The sequence below is a fragment of the Camelus dromedarius genome, chromosome 20 (assembly GCF_036321535.1).
Source record: "Camelus dromedarius isolate mCamDro1 chromosome 20, mCamDro1.pat, whole genome shotgun sequence".
Lineage (NCBI taxonomy): Eukaryota > Metazoa > Chordata > Mammalia > Artiodactyla > Camelidae > Camelus > Camelus dromedarius.
The window spans coordinates 15559994-15582068 of NC_087455.1; the positions used below are offsets into that span (position 1 = coordinate 15559994).

The following is a 22075-nucleotide window of genomic DNA, read 5'->3' on the forward strand; positions in this document are numbered from 1 at the left end:
TTCCAGGCTTATCTGGAATATGTATCCCAGGGCCCAGAGTTCAGATTGCAAGGAGGGCGTTTTGATAGATGAAAGCGCACTTAGGGCGTCTGGGCGACAGACCAACACGGGGCGGATCGTGGCTCATAAGACAAGATCTGAGCTACGCAGACTCCCAGGACTGGAGGAGACTTTGAAGGTCATCTGGTCCAGACATCCAACTGATGTTTGAATCCTGTCGTATCCCTTCCAGGTCATCTCAGCCCTAGAGTTAAAGAGGTCTTCACAATGAATGGAACTTAATATTCAATAGAACAAGAGAATTTCAAGATGGTGCCTGAATCACAGAAACCAGAGTGAAAGACTGGGGGGAGAGGCTGTGATGTCTCATACCTGTACAGACGGACGTTTGCCCCCATAGTACATTTTTAGAGCCTTTGGGTATTTATTCAAAAGCCTTCAGACCTTCTCGATTCATAATAAAAACAAAGCACGCTACGAGAGACCCAGCTGGGAGTGCTTATTCCCCTATGCACATGCGTCCCGCTATTAAATAAAGATTTCAGCGCTGACTGGCAGGTGAGAAACAGTGACAGATGTTTGGCTGCTGGGCTACTTTTTGGCTACACTGAGTATATATCAGGGCCCTTGAGAAAACATATTTTTAAAAATCAAGAATCATGCAGCCATGAATGGTTTCACCTCATTTCGATTTTACAGCATGAAGCAAAAAATACTTGGGTTGTTGGGTCTTCTGATTGGGAGGGAATGCCAATTTCTTTTTTTTCCAGTTACTCTTTCTCAGGCTGTTGTTTGATGGTTCTCTGCTTTGTGTTTCAGGTGCCTGGGGACAGTGAGAAACAGTGGAAGCCAGCGCTGGTTGTACTGACGGAGAAGGACCTGTTAATTTATGACAGCATGCCACGGAGGAAGGAAGCCTGGTTCAGCCCAGTCCACACGTACCCTCTTCTTGCCACCAGGTAGCCGTGGTCTCATGTCTGGGTATGAAGTGTTTGCTGCTCGAAACTATTTTAATCAATGATAATGATTTCAACACAATATTACTGCTTCCTGTTGCAACAGATGTTGAGAGCTCCCCGGAATGCAGCCACACATTTTTAGCCTTATAGATTAATGATCACTTACAACCAAACGTGGGGCAGCACAGAGTCAGAAGACAAATTGCTTCTCCATCATGAAGGAACAGTGACATCTCTGACATTAAGCCTAGTCAGCTTCCTGGGTCTCCATCCCATTCCCTTTGAGAAGAACTCTACACATGTGTTTACAGTCTTGAAGTTCAGGTAGAGTCTAGCAAGGGTCTTCACTTGGTGGCACAAAACAGGTCTCATGGGAATGTCCCACTGTGCTTTTTAAATCTGACTCAGCACAAGATGCCATAACAAATGCTTCTGCAGCTGTGGGAGGCTTCCCATGGTGGTGAGGCTTCCAGGTCTCTCCATTTCTTAGGACCTTCAGTGCACACTTATTGTTCCTCATCCTAATGCACCATATGCATGCCCCCTTCTTAAAAGGCCTGTATCCTCAGCACAAAAGCACATCAAACCAGAGTCTTGCCTTTAGACCCGGCTTCTGTTGTCAGTCCTTTCTGTAAGGGCTTTATGATAATGGGTAGAGTTTTCTTTACTCCCGGCCCCTCTGTTTCTCTACCCAGAAGCTACGCATGCTAATTTAATGTTTGTGGCTTCCTGGTGTAGTGCCTGGCAATTTGGAGGCCTTAAATGTCTAATGAATGAAGTACCGAACAATGTGGGGTGAACTGTGGAAGGAGTTTGGTCCGATGGACAGAGCATAGTGGACTGAGGGGGCATGTGTTTTGAGCAAGAGATAGACAGAAACAAGACGGGTTCTCCATTCTGAAGGGACTGAGGTGTCAAGCAGGTTATAGTCAAAGTTCAGATACAGGGAAGAGAGTGAGACCCAGAAGCAGAGCAAAATGGTATCATAGAATTGAAGTGACAACAGTGAACTGAGCTGAAGCTCCTTGAAACCCCTCTTACTTCCACTCATGGCTGATTAGGAAGACAGCAAGGGTAACCTGAAAATGGCAATTACTGGCCCCAGAGGTGAAGAGAGGAAGCCTTCAGGGACTAAGAACCACACCTAGATCACTTAGATATTAATCAAAATAAACACAATGAAATAAAATAGTAATTTAATTTTTGAGTCTCATAAGCCTCAAAATTTTGGGCAGGATAGCTGTTAAAGTGCAGTTGATATTTACAGTAAAATCACAACAGTCAGAATCAAAGCATCCTGACATGTTCCCATGAAGATTCAGGCTACGTCTTGGGGTTCATTCAAATTCAGCTCAAACCCCATCACTTTCTGCAGTTAATATCCGCAGTCCTCATGCATAGGCTCTGATGTTCAGATTCTGAGACATTCCCATAATTAAAACCAAAAAAAGATTAGACCACAATCACCGTCTTCCATTTACTAAGAAGATAAATTGAACTCATGCTTCTTGGAATGGTTTTCAGGAATAAACGTTTCAAGAAGGTAAAGTATCTAGGTAATTCTCAGGCAACTTGAAAATAAAAACTTACCCTAATATGTAGCTTTCTCCTTACAGTTTCTGAGCTTTCTAATGAAGGCTTTCCATGGCTTCTATATGAGCATGCAGAACTTGCCCAATTTAAGAATCACCTGGCTATTTATTAAAGATTTGGTCCCGAGGACCCTGCTTTTTCATTCCATTCTGACTAATGGGTGCATGCATTTATTCGTTCGGGATTTAAAATATTTAGTTCCTCAGTCACACTCGCCACATTTCAAGTACTCAGCAGTTGTGGCTAGTGGCTACCATTTTGGACAGCACAGATCTAGAACATTTCTGTCATCGCAGAAAGTTTTATCGGACAGCACTGCCCTAGAACATAAGTGACTCCCTCAGAATTTGTCCCAGTTTGGGCAAGTGACTGGACTTGCACGCTCCCACAGCAGTCCGTCACAAGCTCAGGCTGCCTGGCGGGCTTTTCATCCTGCAGACTCTTCAGACTGTGTGCGCAAGCAGGGCACCAAAGGCACTCAGTGAAGAAAGTCATGGATATGAACCCATAAAGGAGGCTTGGGTGCACAGACAGTATATGGTATCTGAGTAGGTTTGGGTGGGGCACCAGAATCACCTGTCACAGGCTCACGAGGTCTAGATTGTGAGCAAAACGTATGACTAGCCTAAAACTGTAAGCCTGTGTCTGATACAGAAATAGAAAATGGAAACCCCGTTCGGTGTAAACTGTACTCATTTAGAACAGAAGATGTGACATTAAAAAAAATCAGTGTCTACCATCTAAGCAAAAAGGAGAGGCACCCGCGATCCTTGACCTCCCAACTCACTACCTCTCTCCCAAATTACTGAACTACAAAGTAAAAATTTGTTATTTTATGTACATATTAGCCCTATGAGCAATGACAAAATTAGACTCCTAATCATGACCCCGATTTCCACCCAGAAGCTGGTGAGGAAGAGGTAAGATGTTAAGGCAGCCCTGGCTGTTTCTTCTTAATTCAGCCCCTCGAGCTAGTAGGTGAGGTGCCGGCTGCCCTGAGCAGAAGCCTAGAAATGGAAGCCCTGGAGTTTCCGTCCTCGATTTCCTCCCGCCTGAACAGTGCTTAACCCCGGGCCAGTCAGTCCACCTCCCTCCTTCCAAGTCCCCATCTGTTAAACGCACTTGGCGGATGCTGCCCTCTGCAGCCCAGGGAGAGATGCGCTTTGGGAGAATAGGTTTTGGCTTGTTCATTAGCCACCATGATTTGCACACATTGGTCATGGTCAGCTTCTGTCCTCGACCCTGTGGATGTGTCTAGAAAAAGACTTTTGGAAAGCAAACAAACAGCCAGGAAAATGACCCCTCCCTTGCCCCGTGGAATCCTGCTGGAGAGAGGTGGCCTCTTCGTAGCTTCAGGCTGTGGGGCAGGGTTCACCCCAGCTGAGGACTGAAACTACTCCGTCCTTGCAGATAAAGCTGCTTCTCTAAGGCAGGAGGCTGGGCTGAGGCTGTTGGAGAAAAATCTACTGCCAGATGTGGTAGAATTCAAAGGGAATCTCTGGATCCTTCCCTTACAGAAGTTTCCCCAGTACCTGTGCCCCTCCAGTCACATACTGCAGTTCATCAAGTGACTTTCATTTACTTCCTGTGTGTCCCATACAGTCACATGTGGCGCCGGGCCCTCTACAGATGAGCAGTTGGGCACAGATCCTGTCTAGTAGCATTATTTGTCTTCCCCTAGAGCGTATTTCTCTAAAGAAGGGGTCATGTCTTTTTAAAAATTGTCTTTTGAAAACCTTTTATTGAGGTATAATTTATAAACAGTCCTGTACACAAATCTGAAGTGTACTGTTCAATTAATTTTTATTTGTGGATACAGAGCCATGTCTTCTAAAAAACTTTTATAGGGTAAGGTGTCTACTAATTAATCATGCTGGGTGACATTATCAAGAAGGCCAGGGTGGTGCCATTTGCAAATTGACCCAGGTGGTAATAAACCAGTGGCTGACCTTTGAGGGCGGAGCATAGATCAAGGCCAAGGGCTTTCCATGGATTCTATCTGAGCATGCAGAACTTGCCCAGTTTAAGAATCACCTGGATATTTATTAAAGGTTTGGTCCTGAGGACCCTGTCCTGGGAATTCTGGCTCAGGAGGGCAGGGTTAGGAATTGGGAGTCTGTGCTTTTAACAAGCACCAGGCGGATGCAGCCCTCAAGGTTACCATGTTTAATCCTCACAGCCCAACGAGGTTTAGGTTTTATTCCTATTTCACTGAGTAAACTGAGGCGCTAAGAGAGTAAGTAATTTACCCACAGCCACACGAGTCCATCTTCTTGACCACAGGTCTCTGCAGCCTCCCAGGAGCGTGTGTCCTATTCCCCGGAGTTTTGGTGGCTCTTTGCTGAGTGGATCATATAAATCTTCCTTTAGCTCTCCTGACCACTTCATCATGGATAAGTGGCCACTCAGATCACAGAACAGAGCGAGGACAGAGCTAGGGAAGCTCTCAGAGACCTGGAGTTTCTACCCATGACTTAGACCAGGGGTTCTCAAAGTCTGGTCCCCAGACAGCAATGTGAGTACCACCTGGGAACTTGTTAGACATGCAGGTTCTCCATCCCACTTCAGGCCAGCTGAATCGGGAACTGTGGAGGTGGGTTAACAAGCCTTCCAGGTGTTTCGGATGCAGGCAGATGAGATGAGAACCACTGCTGCTTTGCATACTCCCAGGGGTCGTGGTGGGAGGGAAACGCCATAGCAAGGACTTGGTTTTTTTCTTCTCAAGCTGTGATGACCACTGATGAATTAATTCAAAGGCAGTCCTGGATCCAGGTGCTCACAGTCAGCAGCAACTCAAATGTGCAGTATGGCTGTCCTGCTTTTTCCCCTGACATAATCACGCAGGCATTTTCCACTGGTACTTTGCCCTCTACCCCAGCTTCCTTTGACTGATTGCACGGTGCTCCATTTCATGGATTCTCCAGTGCACAGGAAGTCACTGCATAGCAATGACATTAGTACAACCTTATTTAGCGTAATGCTTGGCACATGGCAGGACTGGGCAGCTGTCAGTCCCCCTCCCTTTGCCTTAGCAGTGCTGGGAAGCATCACTTAGAATGTTGGAGAGTCTTTCCCTTAAGCAAGAAGAATTGGCTGGGGTAGTAGCCAGCAGGAAACAGGTTTCTTCTAAAATCAAGTTATCACTCAGCCCAGACAGTTCATAGTTGATTTGTTTATTTGTTTAGGGTTTTTTTTTAGGCCCAGGCACATCTAATTTATATTTTTCTGGAAGATGAAAATTTGATTGTGTTTCATAGCAGTGGCATGAGAAATGCTCACAACAGGTTCTTAGTGTCAGCTGCCACACAGAGAAGTTCACAGGCATTCACTTCTCCCACTGACAAACTTCCATGGTACCTCTGTGCACTGATGGTGCAATTCATAGCAGTATGCTGAGGAAGTTTGCAAACATGTTGTAATTTTAGCTATTCTCATCCCTCAGCTTTTTATGAGTTCTTGGGAAAACATTTTTTGCTTAGCCAAAGCATATTTAATGTTGCTGAATATTTAAAAAAAAAAAAAAAAGTAGCCTTGCCCGTGTGGAATGTGTGGTTGTTTGTCACCATTGTCATAACTGGCAAGTGAGATAGGTCTCCTGAGAATGAGGATTAAGGTTGAAATATTTCTGGAATTCTAGAAGAGGGTTAACGCAGAAATTCTGCCCGTCCAGCCCCAGTGGTTGGGGAAAGGTTCAGAAGCACAGAGCTTGTGGAAAGAATGACGCTGCTCTGAGCCCAGTTCTCTGAGCTGTGGGCTTGGGGTAGCTGAAAAAAAGGAACTGATGGATATGCACTGCTCTCCTTAATATTACTCGGGAGCTGAAGACCCCGAGCGTTCCTACTGGACGTGTCAGGTAATCTTTGGTGCTTAAGGAACTAACCTGTTTCTAAGTGCTAAAGTAGCTGATGCCTCAGGCCAGCCTCAGACATTTCGAAAGGCTTTCCACTGGGAAAGTCTGGCCAGTTGCATCTGTCAAATATGAAATTATAATCAGCCCGTGGTTTTTGCGCTAAGTCCAGGAGGCCCCCTCACTCTTAGAGAATGTGAATGTTCCATGGGCATTCCCTAGGGGAGTGTAAAAGGATCGACATGCCCGAGAACCTGCACTCTGTCAAACTGAGAAGTGTGGGGTTTGCCCACACGTCCATCCAGGCCCTGTGTTCTCATGTACCTAGTGTTCACCCTGTCAGCCTCCCGCCCTCCCTCCTGCTGAGCCAGGAGCTCTTCAGAGGTGCTGAGTGGGAGATTGGCAGAGTGAAGAGTTTCATGGACCTTGGAATCAGACAGACCAGTGGTCAAATTCTGAGATCTCTAGTTGCAAGATGATTTTGGGCAAAATATTACTCTGTGTGAACCAAGTGTCCTCATCTTCATGAAGAGGGTAGTAGCATCTTTCTGCGTCACACAGGCATTGCTGGGACTGATTGAGACTGTACATGTAAGTGTTCAGCATATAACTGAGATATAATAAGGGATTGATAAATGCTAGCTGTTGTTAATATTGGAGAAAATAACTGAAATTAATGTATGAATGACTGAGAAGTAATTGGACCTATTTGATCCTATTTGTAATACTGCATTTATCAGGGACTTGTAGTGTCTTAAAGTCATTGAGATGTAAGGACGGGGCTAATTAAGAGTTGTTGGTGTGTTTGTAGGGAGAAGGAAGTGTGAGATGGAAATAGGGAGCCCAGAACCCCTTACCTCACACCCCAAAGCTAGTTCTGAATGCCACTTATAACCACATTGCAGGTGGTTGATGGCTTCCACCTCAGAGCCAGAATGTTCAGGTCAGTTTAAGAAACTTAACAGGCTCCTGTTAGAGGCCAACCTTGTACTAGGGGCTGATGGTAGGGGAGTTAGAGGGGAAAAAAGCAAAATGTGAGCAATAAAATCCAAGTGTGATAAGAGCTATTCATTCACGGTTTTATTTTCTTAGTACATGAGGACTGATTTTAATTGCCTTACATGGAGAAGTTCTTGAAAATCTTTTTATAATATGTATTCTATACACATTGTGATATATGTTGAACTAATTAAAGCATAGGTAGGATAGGAGAATATGTAAGAGGGTAACCAGACAAATCAAGGAATGTATCTAAAAGTTAGAGTTCTAAGATTGCTAAATAATATAAAGACTATTACCTTTAGAGGAAAAAATTTACCAAGACATTGGACGATCATGATGTGACAGGATTTATCAGATTGTAAGTCTTCTTTGTTCCTGGAGAAGGAAGGTACATGGATGAGTTAAATCCATGGATGACCTGAAATCTTCATCATCCTCCCTCACTTTAATTTCCTTCCAGCCTATAATTGACCAGCTGGAGTTTGGCCCCTTTTTCCTGGCATACTGGAAAGAATATAGACTTTGTAGTCATGTGGACCTGGATTCAAATTCTGCACACTCACTCTGTGGTGCTGGACAGCTACCTTACCGCACAGAACCATGGGTTCCTTGATTTTCAAGTGGAGCTCGTAATACACTGTCAAAGAGTCATTGCGGAGGCTGAATGAGACAGTGTATCAGTGCAACCTTCCACATAGTAGGTGGGGATCTACTTTCCTCCCTCCAGCTGCTGGCAGCTGGCTGTGAAAGGTCATGAAGCCATGGGGAATGGATGGAGAATGATCACGTGTCTCTGGAAGTTCACCTGGATAATGCCACTCAGTAGTCAAAACCAGGTACCAATCTGCCCTGTGGCCCATTCTTCCATGTTAAATTGGTCTTTGCTTACACTCAGTATCCCTCAGTGATAATCAGCTTTGCAAGAGATGGGAACTTGCCTAACTCTCTTGCCACCAGATTCAGATGAAAGACGTTTAGAAGACAGAAATGAGGCGGGTGTTCAGTTATTCTTGGCTGAGGGGTAGCATGCTCGTTCCTGGGCAGCCCCTCCTGTCTGATAGTTTGGCGCTTGCTAATGATTCTTCCCCCTCATTCTTGCCTGAAGAGTCTATTGACTGCTGGACCCCCCCTGGGGTGGCCAGTTGATGAAAGAAAAGTATTCAAGAGGAGCACCAGAACCACTGATGTGACCTGACCAGTAACCAGTTGCTTTTTTCTTTCTTTCCTCTTTCTTTTTTTTTTTTTTTTGGTGGCTTGCACTGTGGCATATGCAGGGAGATGCTAATTACAGCAATTAAGTAAAATGAGGATGTAATATTGCTTAGCAACCCAGTTACCTAATCTGTAATTTTACTCATTTGGCTGAATCTGTGTGCTGCAACTGTTTTTGTCTTAATTAAGGATATTAATAATAATGTTTTTTATGGAACATTTTATGCAGCAGTCACTAACACCTATCCAGAATTAAGTTAGTGTGTAACTAAGCACCCCTTGTGAGATAGGTTTCTTTGGTTTTTGTTTTTCTCAAAACCAGTCAGGCCAAGGGGGCATATCTAAGGATCAAGAAACAATAGGAAGCCTCGTAGCAGACCTCAGTTATTGGTGGAGGAACATGAGGCGTAGCCTTCTGCAGGAATGAGTATTTCTCCTGCCAAGTTCTTCCAAATCTTGGACAAAGAATTTGACTTGAAAGTGGGCTTATCACACCGCCCCTCTGCGCCTTGCGTTGCCCACCACTTTGGGCATTTCAAGTCATTTTTAAATGTTCACTCTTTCTTTTTATCTTACTGAAAAAAACTAAATGAGTGAAGGACCCATTTATATAAAATCCTCTAAATATTCACTGGATCCACGCTGGCCATGAAGGCGAAATCTTAATGACTTTCACTTAATAAGATGGTTACCTTCTAATTCCAGACCAGAAAAATCATTCTGACTCTCTAAACAACCAAACCACTACTAAAGACACCAGATGCTAGAGATGGATCTGAAAGAATAAGCAGGAAATGGATGTTAGGTGAATCTCATAAACGCCTCATCCGAATCACGTTTTAAGATCACTTTTTCTCAGGAGTGAATTAATCTGGAAATTAGCATTTAGTGCATGCCAACCCAAGTTCTTTGGATTTAGCAGTAACTACTGTTTGGTGTGGTTGAGGGCCTAAGGGCGGAAGAGAATTCAGATTATCTCATAGCAGGAAAGAATCACAGACTTCTTGGAAAGGAGTCCTCTTTGTAGTCGAGCTGTTGATGTAGTCATTCATTTCACAAATGTTTACCGAGTGCCTGCCATGTGCCTGGAACTACTCTAGGTGCTGGGTGTACAGCAGGGGATAATCAAATAAAAAAGTCCTGCCCTGGTCAAATTCATCATAATAATGACTAATACTATGTATTCTGGGCCAGGTGCAGTTCCATACAGTATTCCTGTGACTCATTTCGTCCTGACGTTGCTAACCTCATTTTGCACCGAGGAACCCAAGGCGTGGAGAGTTTAAGAAATGTGTCAAGGTCATAGAATTAGCAAAGAGCCAGGCTGCGTTATCTGACTCTCTGCTCTGTCCCCTCATATCCATGGCTTCATTCTCATGCCCCCCTCTCTCGTATTATATGGTCCTGTTCATTTGGTCACTTATCTGCACTCCTGGCTAATAGGGAGTGTAAAACCTTGCTGGGGTTTGTGGCTTTGCTGACAACCATGGGAATGTGTATCTGAATTTTGTAACCAGGGAACAAAACATGTCCTTGGGCTTCTCAAGAAGTTTCAGATAAAACTTAGGAATTGGGTGTGAATTGCAGCTTGCAAGCGTGTCCCAGGGTGCCAGTATTTTTTCTAGCCGGGTAAGAAAGTTATCTTCTCTGGGAGATAGCATTTTCTTGGTTGCTGTAGTTTAGTCCCTGCCACAGATAAGAGACAGATGGTCATATTTTTTAAGGATACACAAATAGCTTAAAATGTAAAATAATTGAAAGATAAATAATAGCTATTTCAGAGGCCCCCTCGAGACATTCGGAGGAGTGTAAAAAGGTTGTTCCTGGCAAAATGGGAAAAACTCAGGCAGACAGAGTCTATCCTTAGTCCTACCTTTTCAAACGACCAAATGATGACTTTCAAAATCTTAATGTCCAGCTGATATTTACTTGATACTCAGTGTCCAGAATCTGGCTACAATGTGTGTGTGTGTGTGTGTGTGTGTTCCCCAAAGCGGCCTGCAAATGAAGAGCCCTTTAGGAGTGTTTCGCTGGCCCCAAATTTCAAAGGATTTCAAAATAGGTCAATTGATTGTGTGCATGTGTGTGCGTGTGTGTGTGTGTTTGTGTGTTTGTGTGTATGTACTTCCCTTTGCAAAATGAACTCACATTTGAAAAACATTTTGAAACACTTGCATTCAAGCCATTACTCAGCCATCCTGTACTGAACATCTACCATGTGTCAGGTAGAGTACTAGACACCACAGAATCAGTGAGAGGTGGAACAAGGCTCCTACCCTGCAGGACATCGGGGGAGATGAGGTGGTTATCTCAAAGCAGTGGGTTAGCAAATGGATTGATAGGGATGTGGTGGGGGTGGTCCAGGGAGGGGCACCTACCTTGAGGAGGTTCACGCTGTGCTCGATGCTGAGCTCCAGCAGATCACTGTGCTGTCAACAGCAAGTTTGTTTCCCCGGACATCTTCCTACCCAGGAGCTGTCAACTTTGACACATGAACAACAAAGCTTACAACCAGAGCCGGCGCCCAAGAATGCCTGCTGGCTGCCAGCTTAGACAGTCTCTGCCTTGCCGGAAGAGCTCCTACCTCACCTTAGATCCCAAGAAACAAATCATCTAGTCCAAGTGTGATTCTCCCAAGATGGGCCAAGGTCCAGGGATGGCTTTGATCCAACCATAGACTCTCAAGGCGAGAACTCTCTCTCCCATCCCTGGGAAGTCACTGACCAGCCTGTGCTTGAACACTGCCACAGATCTCACTCACTTATGCTCACCCCTTGCCCCCTTCCCATTCCTCCCATGCTGTCTTCCCTGTTCCAGACTAAATGTCTGCAAACTATGTTCTTTATGAAGTAGTCTGGGGTACTTTGCTGTTTGGATCCTTCTTGTCTATCATCATGAGAATTGTATGAAACTGTATTTCAGTATCACTGGCTTCCTTTGTAATTCTATTTACTTTGTGAATTTACACAGCTTGTTCAGAGTAGGCATCCATAGGCTTCATCACACTGCCAGAGATTCATGGCACAAAAAGTTTAAGAAGCCCTCTCTTAAAGCTTGGTGCCTGGGACTGGATGCTGTGTTTGATCAGTACAGAGGAACCCAGGACCATCACCTGCTTCCACTCCATCCAATGCAGTTTAAGTTCACATTTGTGTTATCAGTAGCTCTGGATTGAGTCAACCATCAGCTACATTTCCAGTGGTGCTTCTACACCACGTTTCCCCCATTCTGGTTTTGTTGTTGTTATTGTTGTCTTTTTTTTGTTTCTAACTGCAGTGCTTAACAATCTTACATCTTCAATGTTTTCTTCTTAGCAGTTTGGATCATCCACTGATTTGATGTCCATGTCCCTTAAAACTCCATACAAGTCATTGATAAAAATGTTGAAAATCAGGATAAAATTTCCACTTTTCTAGTCTTCCAATCCCTCACTTGTTCTGATTTTCCAGCGATCCCCCCAGAGTTTCACTTATGTAGTGTCTAAGTGCAATCTCCCCAGCAAGGACTTGAGTTCATCTGAAGCAGCCTGGCACGCTCTTCCAAATGCCACTCCCTTCTGGGCTTCTTCACTCAGGCTCAAATCTCAAACCCATTCTTTTCATAAAGCAGCAAAGCAAGAGTTTACAAATTATATTTTCCTTCAGTCAGCCATCAATATCACTTCTAGCCTGAAGATGCAGAACAGCCTCTTCCTTACTTTCTTGCACCGTAGACATCTAAAGATAGCAACTCATGTTGTCTTTGGCATGGTTAGAACACCTTTCCTCATCTGGATCCTCAATCTCCCATCTAAATGACTATTTATTTGAGTAGTGTTTTGACTCCCCATGAAACTTCCCATCCTTTGCAGTGGACATGGCCCTTTGAATCTGGTGTTACTTAACACAGAACCCAGGTATTGGGTTCTCAAGATCTTAAGGACCTAAGGCAATATTTCTCTAGCTTATGTTGGGTCTGAGGTGCCTGTGAGCCCACTGAGTGGAGATGCTCAGTGAGAAGACTGTTGAATAATCCAGTATCCAATATTGTATACCCAATATTATTTTACTGGCTTGGAGTTGGAAGTGTGACCATACAAATTCATCTCAAGAGAAGAATTTCACAGGGCATTTATAGCCATAATCATCTCACTGTTTTTCTTTATCTCTTCCTAGTAGCTGCCACACCTATCACAACGGCAGCTAAGAGAAAGGATCTTGATCTTAATTTCGTCCAGTGGCCTCATCTCATTTTTGCAATGCCATGATTTATAAAACAACCAACTCTCTGTTATTGCTGTTGACAATCAAACCAACTCTCTGTTTGGTCTTCAAGATGGCAGAGTGGTGAATGTCCACATTTCTGTGTGTCATCCCCAGCTTACTGCTGTTGAGAGTCAAAAGCAATTAGTGGGGGATGATATAAAGAACAAAGGAAATCTATTACTTCCAGCATCTTGATCGGAATGAAATAACAAATATGTTGATGTGGGGTCCTTCTTTGTCCTTGTGCCAGCATCCACTACTCTCCATTTTGGGGGCGGAACTGCTTTTCCTGGAGGTTCACATTCACCCTCTGGAGGAAGATCTGCATTACAGTTGGGTTGCCCCAGTGAGGAGGAGTAATTCTCCACTCATCCAACCAACCCCAGCTCCTGTCCTCCACTTGTCATCTGTCAGAGGCTGATGCTAACTCTCTTCCATATTCTAGGAATGAGTCTCCCAAGAACTGGGGCAGAACCTGGAGTGAAGAGGCTGTGGGGACTACGAGAAAAGAGTATTTCTCCTCTTGAACTCATCTCCTCAAGTCTTGGGCCATGTCTGTTCTGCTCATGCTATGCTTAGCTTCAAGTCCGCATAGAGTAGGTGCTTTTATTAGTTTGTAGGGTTGGCATAACAAGACACCATGACTGGATGGCTTAAACAACAGACTGAACCCAGGACCTCGTGCATGCTAAGCATGGGCTCTCCCACTGAGCTATACTTATCCCCCCGTCCAGGGTCCTGATTCAAAAAATTAAAGTGAAAGATCTGGATTTATTCCTGTCCCATAGCCTTGTAAAGCTAATATTTACATTGTGTGGTATATGTCGCTTAGGATTAAAACAAGTAGAGATGAAATCACCCCTACAATCGCTTGACATTTTAATGGATGTTTCCAAGCTTTTATTTTACATAGTTAAATTGCATCTCTAGAGCCTTTCAATGAATACAGATGCATTTCCCCACATTTACATGTCTTTATAAAATAATATTTTAAAGTCTGTGTAGTACTCCATCCAGAGGATGTGTACCCATGTGCATTGTGGGGATAGCTGATGTAGTTCACTTGGTTTTAATCTGAACAAAGTATCTTTTGGTCAGCAGGATGCACACCAGGCAGCAGAAAAGACAGTCTGCTTTATGCCATAGTTTACATGCAGTACCGTCCGTTTCATTAACCAATATTGCTATGTTCAAAAGAACATGCAATTCAGCATGTCTGCTATCCTTCAGATGGCAAATCAACTTGTTCTTTAATATAAATAGGTGACTCACACTTGGTTACTCGAAAAATAAATTTTTCCTCTTCTGTTTTCTTTTCAATAAGAACTTGGGGATGAGATAAATGACAAAGCACACCAAGGTCCTCCCTCCAAAGGTTCTTTTTTTTTATCATGACTTCCTAGAACACCGTGAGTTTCCCCATCAAGGACTCCCTGTGCACGGTATCGGTCAGCCAGATACAGGGCTTTCTCATACCATGTTACACGGTGTTAGTGATTCCATTCCTTCTACTCAGACTTAACCAAATGCAAAATTTCTAACAAACTGCATTTTCCAGTTATTAGTGGCTTTAATTTTATAGTCTCTCTGGAGAAAAATAAATATTGGTAAGAAATTCACAGAAATGTGACATTCTTCATGAGGGTGGTATATCTTTTCTCTTATTTCTCTTGTGCCTCTGTGTTACATTTCCGTTGGCCCTGGATTATGACAAAGTTGTGTCCCTTGGGTGGAAATTTAGTGGATAGAAAGTGAGGCCAGGGAAGGCATAAGGAAATTAATTTTTGTTAAATGCTTACTATGATGCACTAAATACTGGATTAAGTCTTTCATATGTTTCCTTAGATTAAATACTAATCATATGAGGCAGAAATTATATTTTTATCTAATTCTTTTCTTTTTTTTTAATTGAAGTATAGTTAGCTTACAATTTTGTGTTAATTTCTAGTGTTACAACATAGTGATTCAGCTATACATATATATGTATATATTGCTTTTCATATTCTTTTTCATTATGGGCCATTATAAGGTACTGAATATAGTTCCCTGTGCTATACAGGAGGACCTTGCTATTTATCTATTTTATGTTTTTAAAATAAGGAAGCTGTGCATACGGGCAAGGGATGGAAATAATATTGAGTATAAACCATATGGTAGGTTCTGTACTAGGTACAGCACATAGATGATCTATTTAATTTTAACAACACTACTTTATGTGGTAGTGATTCTTAGAACATTTAACTAATGGTACAAGAGGGTTCTAATGCAGGTTTTTAAGCTCTCAAACCTATGTCTCTTTTCAGTTTACTGTGCAGCCGGCCAGCTGTGCCCAACTGACAACAGAGTTTAAGATTTTAAAAAGGAAGAGCTAGGTTTTTTTTTTTAATTTTTTGATTTATGTGCTCTTCTTTTTTATAATTTTATTTTATTTTTATTTTTTTCTAATGGAGGTACTGGGGATTGAACCCAGGACTTCATGCATGCTAAGCACGAACTCTACCACTGAGTTACACCATCCCCCCTTCCCTTCTCATTACAGAACGCCCTCCTCCCTCCTGACAAATAGGACTCAGTCTCTACGTGTTCAGTCCCTGGGTGGGGGCACCCATGTCAGCAGACATTTCCCTTCATTCTGTCCTAGACTCTCCTATCAGTGAGATTCATGGAACTTCTCTCTCGTTTATTATCTTTTTACTGAGGTATAATTGACAAATAAAATTATATAGGTTTATACATGATGGTTTCATACCCCATACACTGTGAAATGATTGCTACTATCAAGTTAATTAACACATCGATCACCTCACAGTTACCTTTTTCTTTTTCTGCCAATTTTAATTTCAGCAGACTTCAAGTATGCAATACAGGGCTGTTAACTGTGTCACTGTGCTGTTCGTTAGGTCCTCAGGACTTACTCATCATATAACTAAAAATGTGTACCCTTCGACCAGCATCTCCCATCTCCCCCATCCTCAGCCCCTGGCAACCATCATTTTACTTTGTTTCCATGAGTTTGACTTTTCTTAGATTCCACATAAAAGATAGACCATACAGTATCTGTCTTTCTCAGTCTGATTTCAATCACCATAATGCCTCCAGGTTCATATTGTTGTAAGTGGCAGGATTTCCTTCTTTTTTTTAAGGCCGAATAATATTCCTCTGTGTATGTGTGTGTGTTTTATCACATTTTCTTTATCCACTCATCCATCAGCGGACATTTAGGTTGGTTCCATATCTTGACTATTGTGAATCATTCTGCAATGCACATGGGAGTGCTGATAGCTCTTTGAGATACTGATTTTGCCTCCTTCTGAGATATTCCCCGGAAGTGTGACTGCTAGATCATATGGTAGTGCTAATTTGAATGTTTTGAGGAACCTGCATAGTGTGTGCCATAGTGGCTGCACCAATTTACATGACCTCCAATGGTGTACAAGGATTCCCTTTTCTCTACATTTTTGCCAACATTTGTTACCTCTTGGGAACTTCTCTACTTCAAAGAATTGTGCAATCAAAAGGCTTTTCAACTAAACTTTTTCTTCAAGTAAGCATTGCAAACCACCCCTCCTACCAAATTTCAACTTTGTAAGTAAAAGAAAGCTCCTCAGACTTACGTAAGCTTGTTGCTAGAAATTCAATGGACTACGATGTTTTATTCCACTGATAATTTTGGTCTACAGTACTTCAGCTTGCAAGAGAAAATGCGCTTTTGGATTTCCTTTGTGCAATTTTTAATCTAAAAGTAACAAGCCCTTTGCCTAAGAAAATAACTCCCCCATCCACCAAGTGAATAGACACCTGGAATTTCTCTAGCAAATGGTAAAGTGTTTCTTTCTGTATTAAAAGATAAGGCTGAAACTGCAAATATCCCGGAGAGAAGTAACATTTACTAAATTATACTCATCCTCCCCTGCAAATTATTGATATGAGAATCTCTCCCAAAAGGAGGCTGAGAAGTAGAGGAGCAGGAGAGAATGTAAGAAATCCGTGTGTGTAGAGGGGACAAGTGAGAAGTAGGACCCAGTGGCTGCCCAGAAGGTAGCGCTCAGAGACTCTGATTGTTTTAAGTCTGGCCTTTTAGGAAATATTTACCGTGGGAGTCACATTTTATGCTGAATGCATGTTCTGAAGTCAGTGTGAAAATCGTGTGCCGTAAAACGCACTCTTGAAAATCCTTTAAATCCCCCATAAAGTGCAAGTCTCTTCCGTTTCTCAAGAAGTCTGGCACTGCCGTTCTTTCTCAAGCTTTAACACAGATACCCAGATTGCTGCTTCCTCAGCTGAGTCTCGTGGTTGTTTGCTTGCATTTGGAGGCTATGTGCGTGAGAAATGCATACCCAGAGTGCATTCAACGCAGCCAGATGCTCCAAAGGACAAGTCTAATCCAGGAGACAATGGGTTTACTTTTCTGTCTTGTGCTCGCGTTGGGGCATCTCTATGCCCAGGAATGCAATGGTGGGGAGAATTTTACACACTATCTAAATTGTTCTCTCTCTCATTTACTTAATTATCTTTCTTTTTGGCTGAGTGAGTATAGTTGAATTTGTCTAACCATAGTTGAAGTCATAATATTCAATTCCTCTGTATATTCAACCAGGTGCACAGTTCTTGGCTATGATCTTCTTTTTTTTTTTTTAATAGTTTAGTGGCTTTGTTATATTCAATGTCCACTGAATGGTGCAGTAATCACCACAATCAAGTTTAGAACATTTTCATCACCCCCAAAAAGAAATCCTGCACTTCTTAACCCGTGTCTCCCAGACTTAGACAATCACTGGTCTACTTTGCTTATTCAGGATATTTCATACCAATTGAATCATACAGTATGTCATCTTTTTTGTCTGGCTTCTTGCACTTAGCATGTTTTCAAGGTCCATCCATGCTGTGGTATGTGTAAGTACTTCACTTCTTTTTAATTGTCTTGGCCACTGTCTTAATCTCGTTCTGCCATTAAAGAGGGCCTGGGAGAGGAGATGGCAGAAAACCAGGGTGAACAGTAAGTTATAGTGGAACTTTTGGTTCCAGATCAGAAAAATGAGAGCAAATCACCCATGTGGGGGCTATTACCAGGTGACATATCAGGTGAATACAGTAGTTTGCATTTTGATGATTTCTTTCTTTTTCAACAGGCTGGTCCATTCAGGTCCAGGGAAAGGATCGCCCCAGGCTGGCGTGGATCTGTCCTTCGCAACGCGAACTGGTACCCGGCAGGGGATTGAAACACATCTGTTCAGGGCTGAGATCAGCAGGGACCTCTCACACTGGACAAGGAGCATCGTACAGGGGTGCCACAACTCAGCTGAACTGACTACTGAAGTCACCGCAGGTGAGCACTGCTGCCCGTGGGCTCGAGATGTCACACTCCGACAGGAAGAATGCGCCTTCTCCTCCACCGTGGCCCCGGAGCAGTTTCCGTGACTGGCCTCTTGTGATACTTCAAACTCCAGAAGTAAACAAATTCTTCTAAATGAAGGCACTGTATGCCCTACTAAAATGGAACCGAAGGGTTTGATTGTGAAAAGCCGTACCCCATCTTCATTCAGGAAAAGGTGGCCAGTAGGATAGTCAGAAGTCATTTCTACCATGTTGGACAGTGCAGACCTAGAACATTTCCATCATGGTAGAAATGAAGAGGATTTCTGCACAAGACATCTTTTAGATGAATAGGATTTTCCCACAAGACATCTTAGGTACAGTGCTTCCAAACTCTCATTGCACTGAAAACAACAACACAAAGTGTTTTAGTGTTACCCTCAGAAGCCTTGGATTGCTGACACCCACCCCCAGAGATCCTGATGCAGCAGTTCCCCAGGGGGGTGTGATAGTCTGTATCTAGTAAGATGCCAGGTGGTGCTGATGCTGCCAGTCCGCGGACCACTCTGAGGAGTGCTGCCCTAGGGGACAACTTCCTCCGGCACCCAGGAGAATTGTAAAAGATGGGACACACGTCAACATGGGACAGGGCTTCTCCACAGCTCCTTTACTCGTGCAAACAGGAAAAACTAGATGTTTTGTAGAAGCAGCAGCATCTCCAACATCATCAATGTCTTTTTAAAGTCACCCTGAAACGAATTGGTAGCCGCCAGTGTTTTCCAACATCGTTGAAAATGTCTCGTGGAGAGTCAGCGGAAGCTTTTGTCTTTGATGCCTATTCTGTATGGCAAGGAAAACTGGGGTCTCGAACCTGAGAGCTGGAAGAGGCCCAAGCCATCTGAAAACTAGATTCGGTGAAGTTATACATGTAATAGCAGAGAAGTCCAGACCCCTTGCAGCAACTTCAGCAATGAAGATGGCCAAAGGGGTTGAGTTTCCGTTCCACTAATTTAGTAAAATCCTTGTCTCAATAAGCTGACCTCTACTTTGACAGGAAAACAAGGAGGCTGTGGATAGACCAGCCAAAGGAGAATGACAAAGAACTGCGTAGACTGAGCTAGCTGGGGGCTGGGAGAGAAGAAATGAGGGGAATAACCAAAGGTGCAGCCCAGTTTCAAACTGAAGGATGCCTGCAGAGAGTTGGGGAAAGGGGCTTATGTTTTCATCAGAGCTTCAGTTAACTTGATAATGTATTCACTTTATCCTGTGTAAATTAAGAACCTCTTCAGATAACTTGATTCCATTATATAAAGGCCACAAACACGACATTAGGACAACTAGCATTAAAAGTAATCACAGGCAGTTAATTCAGACCATCCAGTGGCATAGGCTTAATGTTCAGACATAGAGGAAGGTTGGGGGGGGGGGGAACATGGTCAGAGCCCAGTTGCCCACATTCTGCAGATGTTAGAAGTAAAAACTGTCAAAAGTGAGGATTCAGTTTGGGAAGGGCGTAACTACATCCATGCCGCGTCTGGGTTACAGTTTGGTCATCCTTGGACTGATGGGTGGCAGAGGTCCAGGGCCCTTCTGAGAGAATACCTTAACGTTTGCCAAGGGGCTCTGCCCAGAGGGACTCATAAACCTATTAGAGAGTGCACCTTTGGAAAATATCAACCCTTGGTTACAAGTTAAAAGATGGCTCTGTCGAAGAAAGGGGTATACGTGTTAACCAATTAAAAGCCACCTCATTCTGTGAGCAGAGACCCCATGTCTCCCCCCAGCCCTGAAGGGCTCCCCCACCCCAAGTCTTACCCTGAGAGACTCTTGGCCCGGGTCCCTCTCCACAGCCCTCCACCGCCTGAGTCCTAGAGTGTGAGAAGGATGCAGGAGACAGTGGAAGGAAAGAAACTGAACCTTGAAATCTAAGCCACAGAGTTGTGACACATTCACTTCTCTGAGCTTTGCTTTTTCCACCTGTAATAATAAGCTAAGATCCTGCTTCCAAAGTGTGGTAAGGTGAAGTTCATTTGGGTTTATAAAGCTGAGCTGAGCTGACGATGGTACAGAGTTATCAATACTGCCGTTCCTTTTACTCCTCCCCAGCACCATCCCCAGCGAAGGAAACATTCCCTAAAGAGCTTTCAGATGTATGTGACGGCCAGAGCCAACTTACTTGCTGGGTCTGTTAAATGTGGTGTTTCGTGAGGCCAAAACCCCCCCCCCCCAAACCCCCCAAAACCAAAAACCCAAAACCCATTCTGATACATGATAACGCTTTTCAGAACTCTCTGATGAAGGGTTTCAAACACTCACAAGTCTTCCTAATAGGCACTGGGATTCGGGTGGCAGTCCCCCTGACCAGCTCATGATCTTGAAGTGCTGGTCTCTTCCTAAATGCATTGCAGACCACAGGTGAAAGCTGGCACCTAACCTGATCAAAAGGTTTTACTTCTGTTCCGTTGGACCAGAGGGCACCTTGTGGACACCAGAGGAGGGTCCTGGCTGCCACACTGGGCAGAGGGAGGAAACAGCACCTTCTCAGAAGGTGCCATATCTGACATCTGTCTGCATCAGCAGCGTTTCCAGGACCCAGGATTATCAGACCATCAGGGAAATTCAAAAAGTACTCCTATTTACAAAATGGGCTTTGTTCGACTTTTAATTAAAAATTAGGGTTTTGTTTTTTTTTTTCAAACTACTCACTCCTGACTTCTTACATGTTACTATTTGGGTAATGTAACTGGGGGAGTGCTTGCTTCTATCACTGGCTGGTACACACACAGCACTGATTGAGTCATTGATTGACTGTGATGATGACGATGATTCAGAGGTAGCTTACTCTAAATCAAATGTCATTTTCCAGCTTGAGACGAGGCCATTGGAAGGCAGGAACTACCTGTCCCTCTACATGTTGTCAGATGGTCAGATAAGGGCAAGAACCCAGAGAAAATTCAGTAAATCCTTTCAATTTATTTCCCTAACTTTCATGGGGCAGGCTAAATTACAATATCAACATCAATCCAAGAAAAATATTTTCAAGAACAATTAGTATTGTTTAACTTTAGAAAGAAGTTTGTGGCTGGGCCCTGGGAATGAGGAGACTTGAAGGTTAAGTGCCTGGGAAAATGGATGGACTTCCACTGTTCATACTCCTGTCTCTGTCTCTCTCAGCTTGCACCTACAAAAACCAGGAGTGCCGTTTGACCATACATTATGACAATGGATTTTCTCTTACCACTGAACCACAGGAGGGTGCCTTTCCTAAGACAATCATACAGGCTCCTTATGAAAAGCTGAAAATGTCTTCAGATGATGGAATCAGGATGCTGTACTTAGATTTTGGAGGCAAAGATGGAGAGATTGTAAGTACACTTTTCTTTGCACAGTGTGATTTTGTGTATTTCATCATGCAGCACACCCATAATGGCTCATAAACGTAATGCTGCCTTATATTTATTTAGCATTTGACTATTAACAAAGTACTTATAGGTTTGTGTCTTTTTTGATCCTTGGAAAATAGGGATAGGATCCAGCTTTTTCACAGCTCTTTGCTTTGGTCTCATTTTCCACAGAAATACTACAGAAATATTTGACTCCAAGGGAAGAACAAAGTCAGCATTAAGTTCCTCTCAAAGAGGATCCCACCAGCTTCAAAATGTGCCATTCATTTTTTAAGTGTCAAGCATCTAGTCTAACCTGGGCGTTGTGCTAGGTGTCAGGGATGCAGGGATGTAAAATACATAGTCCTGGCCACCTGGGAGGTCTCAGAGGAGCAGAGAGCATGCCAAGCATAGAGGGGGAGGGGCTGGACGAGGGGCAAAGCACAGGGGCAGTGAGGACACCAAGCGAAACTGGTCAACTCTACTCCGGCAGAGAGAGGGCCAGACAAGGGCCCAGAAGTT

At 43.5% G+C, this 22075-nt stretch overlaps 1 protein-coding gene across 2 annotated transcripts in view; it reads left to right on the forward strand.

Annotated features, from left to right (window-relative positions):
• The window catches only part of SNTB1 (syntrophin beta 1), a 199547-nt gene that overhangs the window by 171832 nt on the left and 5640 nt on the right, over positions 1-22075 (forward strand). For both annotated transcript variants that reach the window (XM_031439562.2, XM_010990996.3), the window contains 3 exons: positions 820-959; positions 17987-18183; positions 21345-21535. In XM_031439562.2, coding sequence (XP_031295422.2) covers positions 820-959; positions 17987-18183; positions 21345-21535 — 528 coding nt within the window. The remainder of the gene's footprint in view (positions 1-819; positions 960-17986; positions 18184-21344; positions 21536-22075) is intronic.